Source organism: Pristiophorus japonicus, chromosome 15 (assembly GCF_044704955.1).
Source record: "Pristiophorus japonicus isolate sPriJap1 chromosome 15, sPriJap1.hap1, whole genome shotgun sequence".
Lineage (NCBI taxonomy): Eukaryota > Metazoa > Chordata > Chondrichthyes > Pristiophoridae > Pristiophorus > Pristiophorus japonicus.
The window spans coordinates 125196934-125209011 of record NC_091991.1 but is presented as its reverse complement, the minus strand read 5'-3'; the positions used below and the strand labels follow the sequence as shown (position 1 = coordinate 125209011).

The 12078-nt window shown below is 38.6% G+C and overlaps 2 protein-coding genes across 6 annotated transcripts in view; one reads left to right on the top strand and one right to left on the bottom strand.

Moving 5' to 3' along the window:
* The window catches only part of carhsp1 (calcium regulated heat stable protein 1), a 127842-nt gene extending 122088 nt beyond the window's left edge, over positions 1-5754 (top strand). For all 5 annotated transcript variants that reach the window (XM_070900894.1, XM_070900896.1, XM_070900897.1 and 2 more), the window contains exon 4: positions 3609-5754. In XM_070900894.1, the coding sequence (XP_070756995.1) occupies positions 3609-3771 (163 nt within the window). In that variant the 3' untranslated portion in view covers positions 3772-5754. The remainder of the gene's footprint in view (positions 1-3608) is intronic.
* Positions 5755-7185: 1431 nt separating this feature from the next.
* pmm2 (phosphomannomutase 2) overlaps positions 7186-12078 on the bottom strand; it is a 27521-nt gene continuing 22628 nt past the window's right edge. Inside the window, exon 6 of the mRNA XM_070901745.1 lies at positions 7186-9987. Within this exon, the coding sequence (XP_070757846.1) occupies positions 9853-9987 (135 nt within the window). The 3' untranslated portion in view covers positions 7186-9852. The remainder of the gene's footprint in view (positions 9988-12078) is intronic.

Sequence of the window (12078 nt, the reverse complement as noted above, 5' to 3'; positions counted from 1 at the left end):
AAAACCTTGTGATTGGAATGCTTGCAAGAATAGTGCCTGGTTCACAGGGAAGGGTAACGCAACTGGAATGCATTTAGCTATTTCAGAATGTCATAAAACTTTAACTAAAGTGTAATTGATCAAGCGTAGGTGTATTGTATGAGAAGATTCATATTTTATGATTCATAGTTATTTGACAAAATCGTTTTAGTAACGACACTAAACACAGCCCATTTCCTTTGTTAGCGAATGGCACAAACATTTGAATGTTCTAGCATTCATATATATAAACAACCAGCACAACACAACAGATTAGTATAATTAAATATCCCCTTTCTACAGAAAATGATCATCTGGTAATAACAGCTTTAAAGTAACTTAATTAATTTGCAGAAAGCAAGCTTTTGGTAACACTCCCACAGGCTCCATATGCTAAGCCCCATAGGAATTAGTCAGATGCATTGTGTATTTATAATTTTCTGTGATGCTGGGGAGATATCAAATAGTAAATTTGAGAACATTTTCAACTTTTCACCTGTGGGTAATTTTAAGAATCTGTAAAGTCTTGATGGGCAATACCTTGCCCTGGAAATATAATAATTATAGACAAAATGAAAATTGTTAGATTGACAGCAGGCTTTAGTACTGTGGTTGCTAAAGAATAATGGGCATTCAGCTCATCCAGATGTACAGAAATATTGGGGAAGAATCCACCTCTGCTTTCTTGTAAGGGAACCAGCATTATTCCCATATATTGCTTGTACTTTTTTCTATCTTTATATTATGTTGGAACATACAGCTTATGTTCTCTGAATGTTTTGCCTCTGACATTTGCCATCCATTGTCGGCTTGCACCATTTTTCATTAGCAATGATTCACTTGTGCATCAACTCACCTGGACATAACACCTGCCGAATTTATGAACAAGGTAAAGATAAACTTCTTGTGTGTGTCTATATAACATTGATATTTAAGTCTTGCTGCTGAATAAAGGCATAAGTTCTTTTGAGAAATGTACCACAAACAAGCTACCTTTTTTTTGCTTTATGCAGATGTGTATGGCCTCTTGGGCACATACTAGACTCAAATCAGTGCTGGAGCATGTATACCACTTTTTACAGTATGGAGTTGTGGCAGTAACAAATGAAATACAACGATATAGTACCTAAATTATTGCTCGCTCCCTCTTTCCCTTCCTCGCACATTGACGCCCACCCTCTGGAATTCTCTCTCTCAAACCCTCTACCTATTCGCCTCTTGTTCATCCTTTTAGACTCTCTCTTTAAAACCCACTTCTTTTCAGCCTTTCTCATAACACTTTCTTTGGCTCAGCAGCCATTTTTGTCAGATTACACCTTTGTGAAGCACCCTGGGATGCTTCACAATGTTAAAGGTGCTACACAAATGCAAGTTGTTTATTGTGCGGTTTGTTTAAAAGTTTTTAGCAATTTAAAAAAATGTGTTTTGGCTCCCATTTCCTGGAGTAAATGGACGATAGATTATAAAGAATCCTTGGATGTTTAAATTTACATCAGTAGTTTGCAGACTTAATAACAATGAGTGGGAAAGTTGCCAGTGAATTATGGTGAACATCATGAATGGGATTGACTCTTCCTAAATCCCATTACTTCCCTTTCCTCCTTTAAGACCCTCCTTAAAACCTACCTTTTTGACCAAGTTGTAGTTATAAAGTCTATCTAATGAGTGTACGATGTTTAGAGTTTGATAGCACTGTGGTGGGGCTGCTGGGGCTGATGAGGTCCTTTGGTCTGGCATTCCTGTGAAAGAGGAAGCTGAATTTTGAAAGAACTGGGAGTGGAATGTGGGATTTAACTCACTAGTAGATTCCGGAATTATTGGTAACTCTGGGAATGTTGTGCCATTTGTTTAAAAGTTTTAAGCACTTTTTAAAGTTTTGTTTCTGTCTTCCATTTCCTGGAGTTAAAGGATTATCTGTCGTCTGGCAGTGCTTCAGTCCTGGTGCGATTCAGGCCTGTCCACGAATGAGCTGACCACCTCGATAGTATGAGGGTCAGCTCATTTGAATATTTTTGTGCAAAAGCGAAATACTGCGGATGCTGGAATCTGAAATAAAAACAGAAAATGCTGGAAATCTCAGCGGGTCAGTCTGAAATTGTTGAACTCGATGTTGAATCCCTTCTTCGGGACTCAACATCGAATTCAACAATTTCAAACCTTAACCTCTGCCCATATTTTGCTCTGATGTATTTTTTCTCTCTTTGTTTCCCATGGCAGCTGATAATTATTCCGCCATTCACACCCTATCTAAACTAATATTTTTCTAACTTCTGCTATTCCCATCTCAATTCGGCCCATCGTTCCTTTTGTCTCTCTAATCTCTCCTGCCTCCCACCCTATCACAGACCTTCCCTTTTGTTCTTTCCTCCCCTCCCCCTTTCAGTGCTCCTCAAGAATTTGTTCCTTTCAAACATTTGCCAGTTCTGACGAAGGGTCATCAACTTGAAACGTTAACTGTTTCTCTCCACAGATGCTGCCTGACCCATCTGAGATTTCCAGCATTTTCTGAATATTTTTGTGGCCTGTTTCTCATGACTTGCCCAGGAACATTCGTGGGTTGGGGCCGTAATCTCAGGAACCAGACCCAGACGGGCTTTCTGTGGAAGGGGAGGGGATTATGATGAGAAATGGGGAATGAGAGGGTGAGGGAAGAGTCAGCCAGCGAGAATTTCTTTTTCCTGGGCTTGAGATGCTTCAGTTCATAACTTCAATACTTTTCATGGCCCTAGTGAGTCTCATGTGCAGTTTATGTGCACTACTTACTGGTTAAATGCTTTGGACTGAACTGAGGTACTGGGAGCATTGAAGGCCTCAGGCCTCGGGCCTCTACATCGAATAGATGCATGTGTCATCATATTATTGGCCTTTATATGTCAGCCGGATTTAAAACATTTAAATTTTAGTCATATGAGAAAGATATAATAAAGAAATTTCATAATTTGACACAGCTCTGCTTGCATCGTAACCTGATTATCTGTGTATTGGTAAATATGCAGAGTTCAACTAGGTACACGTGCCGTGAAAGTGATAGCATCTTTGGAAATACATCTGAAAGTACGTGGCATAAAGAAGTGCAAGTTTATTGATCATATGATTGAATGATATTGCTTGGATAATTTGGGAGGTCAGGTACTGTCACCATCTTGTGAATATGAAAATAGTACCAGACCTCCTGAGGACTATGTCGGTACCAATGTTTCCTTTAAGCTGCACGGCAGCGCACTGCTCCAGGGGACCCGCACAGCCAGCGAGCTGGCTTTTAAATAGAAAAACCGTGCATGTGCGGAATTTTGAATGGTCTGCGCAGCCTGTTAAAGGGGTCTTGCGGGCCCAAAAACAATTCGAGGTAAGATTGGTAGTTACATATCTGTATGCACATAAATGTAAATAAACATTTTATTCAAACTGAATCAAATGCTGATTTTTCTCCTTGGGCAATTGAGGCTTCTATTTTATTATTTTGGGACATGTTTGTATGTAATGATGAATTACATAAACAATGTCGTACAGTACAAATCTATCGGCCTGACTTATGTAATAATACATGGGCAACTCTTGGCTGAATCTGTTCTTTGTTTTTTTTATGTCAGTATCGAAGGAGAATATGTACCAATGGAGGGGGATGAGGTCTCTTACAAGGTCTGTTCCATTCCGCCCAAAAATGAGAAGAAACAGGCTGTTGAAGTGATCATCACCTACCAAGCACCAGGAACAAAGCACGAAACGTGGTCAGGACATGTTGTCAGTTCATAAAAATGGCCAGCTATCCTATCCTGCTGTCCGACAAGGGGGTTTCAGTATCAGCAAATATCTGAGTGAAGTGTTTGAGGTGTATGCATTCTAACCAACTACTTGCACGATTAAAACATTATATTTTTTACAAAGGTGTCATGTTTTAAACACTGAAAAATATTATTCATTAAACAACAGTTGGTTATTAGTTTGACTATCACTCATACTTTCCATATTTTCTATTACAGTATCTGAGCCAGTGAATGTATATGTGCAGCTTTGCATCAGGGATTCATGTTTTACATGCATCTCTTCCCTATCTCCAGAATGTGCAGTCCACAGAAAATAGTTATGTTACTCTACATTAAAAGCTGCACTTTCTTATAAAGCAGCACTGAAACAGAAGTTTAGCACTGCCCTACAAATCATTAATTTAGTTAGTTATAGTTTCATTGAATAATCTTCACAGAAAATGTATGGGTTTAATCATTGTAAAGGATATTCACTCTCTCATTTTCTGTTTTTCCTCTCCTCTGGTCTGTGTGATCCATTGCTGGAGGCTGATTGTGTGAGCAGGTGACTAGGCCAAATGCTCTCCAATCTCGCCAACAGGTGAAAGAGCACTACAGGTTTCCCTCCCTCAATGCAATGTGTACGTGAATTCAGTGGAGTCAGTGATCAAACCTACAATGATCACTCTGGTGCTGTGAACCTGGAGAGTTACTAACCTGTAGTCTACAGTAGTTTAAAATCTCCTGAGGTTTCAACCTCATAAATGCAATGCTTGAAGATTGTACCAATACTGATGCAGCAGATTCTATCTGGGATCTGACCCCCCAGCACAGCACTCATTGATCAGTACAGCTGTAAATGCTGCACATTTGTGAAATCTTAGTCTTGTTAACCAATTCTTGAATAGATTAATAGGACTTGTATCCTTTGATTTTAAAAATATTGGAATCACTATTTTTTCCTAATTGTGACTGGGTGACGGTGTAAAATGGACGATATCGATTACATCGCTTCTGAGTTTCATTTCTGTTGACTTTAAATTGGAAATGGATTGTATCTGTTATGTTGATGAGGCATCCCTTGTCAAACTTGCATTTGTTTTCCTATCTAAGTAACAAAGAGCTGAGCTGTGCTAATGAAATGTTAAATACTCAAAATTTGGGGGTTTATATTTAAAATTAGTGTCTGTAATAGTTGTTTGCTTTGCAGTGTTGGATAGCCTTTTAAGAATTTTTCCACAAATATTGCTCATATACTGTGGAAATGTATTTGAATAAAGAATTGTCATTTGCTGATTAGCCCGTAAGCACTTTTTCTGTGCAATTGTCAGTGTCTACTTGGGGATAAACTCTATTGGCCTGGTTTTAATTCCCTGCTGTGTTAAGAAGGATGCGTCGAGATTTGTGATTTCATCTGCCAGTCTCCTCACATTTACTTTTAAGCTGCTCTAAGTCAATGTTATAGGCAGAAAACTCTCAATTCATAGGTAGAAGGGAGTACAAATCTGGCTCTGCATATTAAGAACTAAGGGTAGTTGCAGATGCCACAACATGTGGATTTGGGTGTATGGAAGCCTCCTGTATTTTTACTGGAGAGTGCCTTTGAAGGCAGGAGTAGTCTGCACCGGTCCTCAAAGAGCCTATGTTGCTGTGTCTTTCTCAGTTCTCTTGCCTTCTGTGAAGAATATTTTAATTTGGGTATTCTTCAGTGCCTTAGTCTCTGATAACACTACTTTAACACTGCAGTAGTAGCAGAATCCATTTTACCCCATGACAAATTATAAGTCATTGGTTTGTAGTTACCAATATGAATATTTATATATTTTATCGTATTGTACTGCAATTGCAATTCATTACATCGAACAACTATACTATTGGAATTTTGAATGAACTTTGAAGATTAATGTACCATTTTATGTGCCTTTTGCATTTATGTATTATCTGTAATCTCTATTTCTGAATTATTTAGGGGACAAATGCAACTTGTGTTTGAATAAATGACAAAAATTCATTCTTGCATTGTTTTGATGTACATCTGTTACTAACCTTTTGCATCACTAAACATAGAAAAACACAAGTTTTGAAAATTTTTTTTCATGAGAATTAATGTGTTTTTCTATATCCACGGTTTATCAACTTAATATTTTTTGATTGACATATATCCCTTTACAGCATCAACATGACCAGATGGTAGATCAGAAAGAGGGTCAAAGTGGACGTTCAAACTGACATTTCGATGAGAACAATCATTCTTACACCTGAATTGATGGGTTTAAATCAGGTCATCCTATTGAACAAACATTGGAATTGAGGGGGAAAAAACTCTTAAAAAAAATCTTCATTGAAGGACAAATTTCTGAGGGCACAAGTACTAGATATTTTAATAAAGATTTTACCATCAATAAATATTACATGTTGGGCTTTGGGTATTATACTGTGCAAATATTAGTTAAATTAAAATAGCACACAAGTGAATTGCATATAAATGTTAAGTATTTATACTGCTAATATTTATACAGCATTTATAAAGCCCCAGTACACAAAAGTGCTGTATTATAAGGGTTTTCCCAGTATTCCTGACCTATTGATCGGGGAAAGATGCTATATACCCTGGCAAGATGTTTCCTTGACATAAGAAAATTTGGATGATTTATTTATAACTTTGACACCTCCCACGTTGGGTGTTTGAAGACCTGAATCCACCTCAACAGAAAACCATACGGATACTCTATCGCGGAGATATCTTTAATTAAATTTAACCACTAACACACATTAAGTAACAACCCAACTTAACCTGTCCTGGAGGCTTCAAGTGACCGGTAGCAAAACCACCGACCACTTGAAGTCTGTTGAAATATTTAGATGCCTTCTTTTCATTAGACCAGGACATGTTTATCCTGGCTGACTGCAGTCAAAAAAAACTCCTTATGGTTAGTTCTTATATTGTGTTCAGACTCCTCATAGCTCTCACATTCACATCTCAATGATTGGCTCCTTCAAGCATAGTTTCTCCCTTGTTTATAAGTTTAATCATGCATGTCACTTGATGTGGTTTAATGAGGGTCTTCTCTCAAGACTATGCTGGTCAGTTCTGGTCTCATAGCAACCCAGATTTGCCCTTGGCTACAACGGCCTTATGTCTGTTTAAAAATGTTCGTCTATATTGCTGTTTCTGAGCTTGCAAAAGTGGAATAGCCATAATTAAGTTCTCTTTTGTATTCTTCACAAGAACTGCTGAAATAATTCCATTCAAGTGATTGATTATCTCTGTTGGAGCTGCTGTGCTCATCACCATAGGATTTTCTGTCCAGATCAAATGTTGTTCCAACAGGAATTTAGTAATGTGCAAGTGAAAAATACATAATCTCAAAACATTTCAGTAGTGACTGAATATAATCTCACTCACACAAGTATCCAACACACGTTTCACAGTATTTGTGTTCTTTAATGATCAAATTTTGCATCAACATGTTGGTATTTCCAAACTTGCATTCTTAATGCCCAGATGACCACACAGAATTGGTCAGCTTCCTCTTTCAATGCAGCAACCCCCTAGGCTTTCACTGGACGGTGGTTATCAGCTCCATATAGGGCACCTCCTGTAGTAGGACTTCCAATTTAAAAGGAGCATTGTTGCTCTCTTGTCTCTACTGCACCATTGTGCTTAATTACTCCATTTTTCTATTCCCCACCAGAAGTTGCCCTTTAATGGCATGCTTCAACCCTTCAAAGATGTTTCCAATTCCTGTTATTTAAAGCCTAAGCGCTCTGGGCAGGTGTTTTCCTACAGCTGCAGCCTGTTCAAATCAGGAGGGACTCGAATCAAAATTAGGCCAGGATAGCTAGGTGGACCTGTGCTACCTCAATCCCAGTTTCTAAACTAGGTGAATGTACAAAGAAAAGAAAATGTGATCCAGAGAACAAGTGTATATAATTGAGATATACATGGCACTAGTAGTGAAACAGAGCTGAACATCAAAAAAAAAGATTTAAACACCTAATATAAAGATTATTACATCTGGTTTAATTTATCCATTATAAATATAACTACTACTAAGTTAGAAGCAAACAGACTTGATAAAGATTTGTTTATATTTGTAATGTATTTCTAACTAGTTCTATGTGGATTCATTGACTTCTAAATTCATAATTATGGTTGATTATTAAATAGTAGCTAGTTAAGATCACTGACCTCTTCATCGTGGTGTTTCTAAAAACAAACTAGTCTCCCATCCTAAATGGGACCTGTGTATGCCAACTAATAAAAAGTCCATCTGGTTATTTGTTACACTTATTAAAATAGAACTATAGTAAGCAAGATTGAAGGGGAAATGTTATAAATTGGTTACTTTTCAGAATTTTTAGATTAAGCCTACAGAACCAGGCAGCAGATATATTTTCTTTACAAGGTTACGGTACATGTAATTGTTTTAGTCCAAATGTATAATTAGACTAAGCATGTTTGGTAAAACAAAGGAAACTTATGAACTTTGGGTCAGCATTCTTCTAATTGAACACTCGTAAGTTTAATGAATGTCTATTTTGATTGCATTAGATCCAATTAAACTTTTTTTGACACTACATTTTGTAAACTTTAGAAATACAAGTGAAGGACCATGACCCACAGTGCAGGTCACCAACAGGTTGAAAAGGGCCAGAGAAGATAAAGGACATCTATTAATGACTGGATGACTCCAAAAGTAACTCTTAATATAGATGGCTTTCTCCTTGAGCAGGTTTTCAAAAATAGTCTGTATCGTCAACTTTTCCTGAAATAAAAGTTATCTTGAGGCTTTATTGATTTAAGAAAAAGTAAAATAGGCATCGTAGTGCACAGAAGTACACGCCAGGGGCTACAGAATCAAACTTACACACACTAAAAGCAGTAAGGCATTTTCTCCAGCTAGTTGTCAAGATATAAAATGCAATGTTTCGTGATGCCAAATTATCCTTAAACATGTTCGAAAAGGCAGCATGTCTGATATTGGGTGCTTTCATTAAAATCTTTATATAGATTTTAATTGCATTCAAGAGTTCTAGTTTTCTGTCTTTGAATTGAATGAAACACAAGGTCAGCTGCGAGTTAAATTGCTTTCCCACAATAGGATAAATATCTTGTATTCTCAACTGTAGGGTATCTATATCTAAAATGATCTGTATCTTATGCACATGGCTGGAGGTAGGATAGTAATGTTACTGTACTATGATTTACAGATGTATACAGATTTAAAACCCCATTTCCAAACAGGAAAACTCATTTTCTTCCATCTTTGAATTAATCAGATTTTTGGGGGAACCCCATAATTATGAATATTGTACAATAATCTGGGAAATGTTTGTGTGCATAACAATGGCCTTGATGTTGAATGAGCGAGCATTATTCTGAAGTCTGAACCAATGGGAGATAGATGATCAGCAACATCCCTACCATGGGCTCTGATACAAAGTACAACACACACTTCTAACCTTCCCCGTTCACAGATCAATTTGAAAAATGCAGAGTTAGACGTCTTGATTGAATCTAAAGGAATGAAGGTACAAGTGATGAATGTAATTCCTGCTGTTAATTCTGGTCTAAGTACCTAATTAAATTTCCTGATTTATAAGGTAGCTGAGTTGACATTTTCAGAAATAATCGATAGAAGGTACAGTAAACAACAATGGTCCTATTGATAAAATATGCTAGACTTGCCTTATAAGCAATTCATCCGTCTATCATATCAGCTCTCTAAATATTGCACATGCTGTTAAAAGTAAGCTGTACAACTAAGGGGGGGGGGGGTCAGTCATTAACTGGCTGCAGCTTTAGCTCTCGTTTATCATTATCTGTTGCTTAATTTCTATGCAAGATCCCGCCTTTAATTTTATTTTTGCCCAAGTTAGCTGATGATCCACCAAAAAAATGACAATGACGTTTTAAAACAAAATTTGCTACTGATGGAACAAGAAAAGGCATTATTCAGCATTTCTGTGTAGTCATTATATGCCAGAGATGTTAGATTTAATTCAAGTATATTTCTTCATTCATATGATGCGAACTTAGAAAATCAGTCTTTGGCCATTCCAATGTCCACATGATGGAATACTGATCTCAGTGGAAAAAGAGTTCATCACAGATTTTCTGCGTGTCCTCTGGGGATGTCACTGAATGGCCTATCGTTCTTTCGTCACTGTAGATTTCATAATCATTTCCACCCTGCAAAAAGTAGGTGTGTGTGTTTAGAGAAGAACCACAAATAATTCATTGTTAAAACATTCTTAATCATGGTTGGCTGGCAAGATTTTACACTAGGATCCTGCAGCTATCCGAACAGCTGTAGGAAGCTCAATGGAAGGCAAAAGCTTGTTTAATGTGGGATTTTCTTCTGAGGTTCTAGGCTATAGAGAAGTGTTCTGAACCTTTCAGTGCTGATGACGACTTTACTGGTCTCTGTACTGACCTGAATATCTTGACAATCCAACAAGGTCAATTTTTAACATCTGGGCCTAAAAATGTGCTGCATCTGTTTTACAGGCGTAAAATGGATGCCCTAGCCTCAGGTTTACGTGTGCTATCCACCATATTGATAAAAGCATCAAAAAGGAGTTTGAGACTCCATCCCATGAAATATGTAAATAAGGGGCCCAAAGCCTGGTTGATACACCGCTCGCTCCCTCCCCTCTCCCCCACCACCTTCTCCTCCCCCCTTCTCCCCTCCCCCCCCACCTCCCTCCCTCCTTCTCCCCTCCCCCCCCCTCCCTTCCCCCCTCCCTTCCTTCACCCCCCCCCTTCCTTCTCCCCTGATTCCAGGGATGGCTGGACTGTCATATGAGGAGAGACTGGATCAACTGGGCCTTTATTCACTGGAGTTTAGAAGGATGCGAGGGGATCTCATAGAAACATTTTCGGTTCTGACAGGATTGGACAGGTTAGATGCGAAAAGAATGTTCCCGATGTTGGAGAAGTCCAGAACCAGGGGACATAATCTTAGGATAAGGGGTAGGCCATTTAGGACTGAGATAAGGAGAAACTTCTTCACTCAGAGTTGTTAATCTGTGGAATTCCCTGCCGCAGAGAGTAGTTGATGCCAGTTCATTGGATATATTCAAGAGGGAATTAGATATGGCCCTTACGGCTAAAGGAATTAAGGGGTATGGAGAGAAAGCAGGAAAAGGGTACTGAGGGAATGATCAGCCATGATCTTATTGAATGGTGGTGCAGGCTCGAAGGGCCTACTCCTGCACCTATTTTCCATGTTTCTGTCAGGAGGGAGAAAAATAAAAAAAATGTCCTTTGCAGATTTTGAACTTTTTTTTTTAGGAAAAGTGAGTACCATAAGTAGATCATCTGGTTAGCCTGTCCCATGCAGTATAATTTAAAAAAATTCATTTATGGGATATGGGCGTCATCGACAAACCAGCATTTATTGCCTATCCAAATTGTCCGTCTTCTTGAATGCAACTGACTGGCTTGCAAGGCATTTCAGATCGCAGTTATGAGTCAACCACACTGCTGTAGGTCTGGAGTCACATGTAGTCCGGGTAAGGACAGCAGGTTTCCTTCCCTAAAAGGACATTAGTGAACCAGATGGGTTTTTAACAACAAATCCAGTAGTTTCAATGGGCCCAAGTTTTGGCCTCAGTTGCTCCTGATTTTTTGGAGCAACTGGTGTAGAACGGAGTATCTTAGAAATTCAAATTCTCGGCATTTAGTTTGCTCCAGTTCTAGTCAGTTAGAACAGTTTCACTTTGGAACAGAATTTTTTTTTCAAAAGGGGCGTGTCCGGCCACTTACACCAGTTTTCAAAGTTTCGGCAGTGAAAACTTACTCCAAACTAACTTAGAATGGAGTAAGTGAAGATTTTTGTATGCTCGAAAAAACCTTGTCTACACTTTAGAAAATCAGGTGTAGGTTACAAATCAGGCGTAGGGAATGGGGGTTAAAGGGAAGTTTACAAACATTAAACACTTCAGTTTTACAAATAAAGAGCCATCATCAATAATAAATGATAAAAACATCAATAAATCAACCAATAAACCAATCAAAAAAAATAATAAAACATTTTCTACTTACCGACTGCAGCACCGGGAGCCCTCCAACAGCATGCTGGGATGCCCCGCCCAGTGTGTCTCTGTCTGTTTGTGTGTGTGTCTCACTCTCTGTCTGTGTTTCTGACAGCAAGGGATGGAGGGGAGGGGGGGTGGTGGAGTGGGGAGGGGGGTGACAAGGGAGGGGAGGGGGGGGGGGAAAGAGAGAGAGAAAGAGGAGGGGGGACGGGGAAGAGAGAAAGAGGAGGAGGGGGGGGAAGAGAAGAGGAGGGGGGGGAAGAGAAAGAGG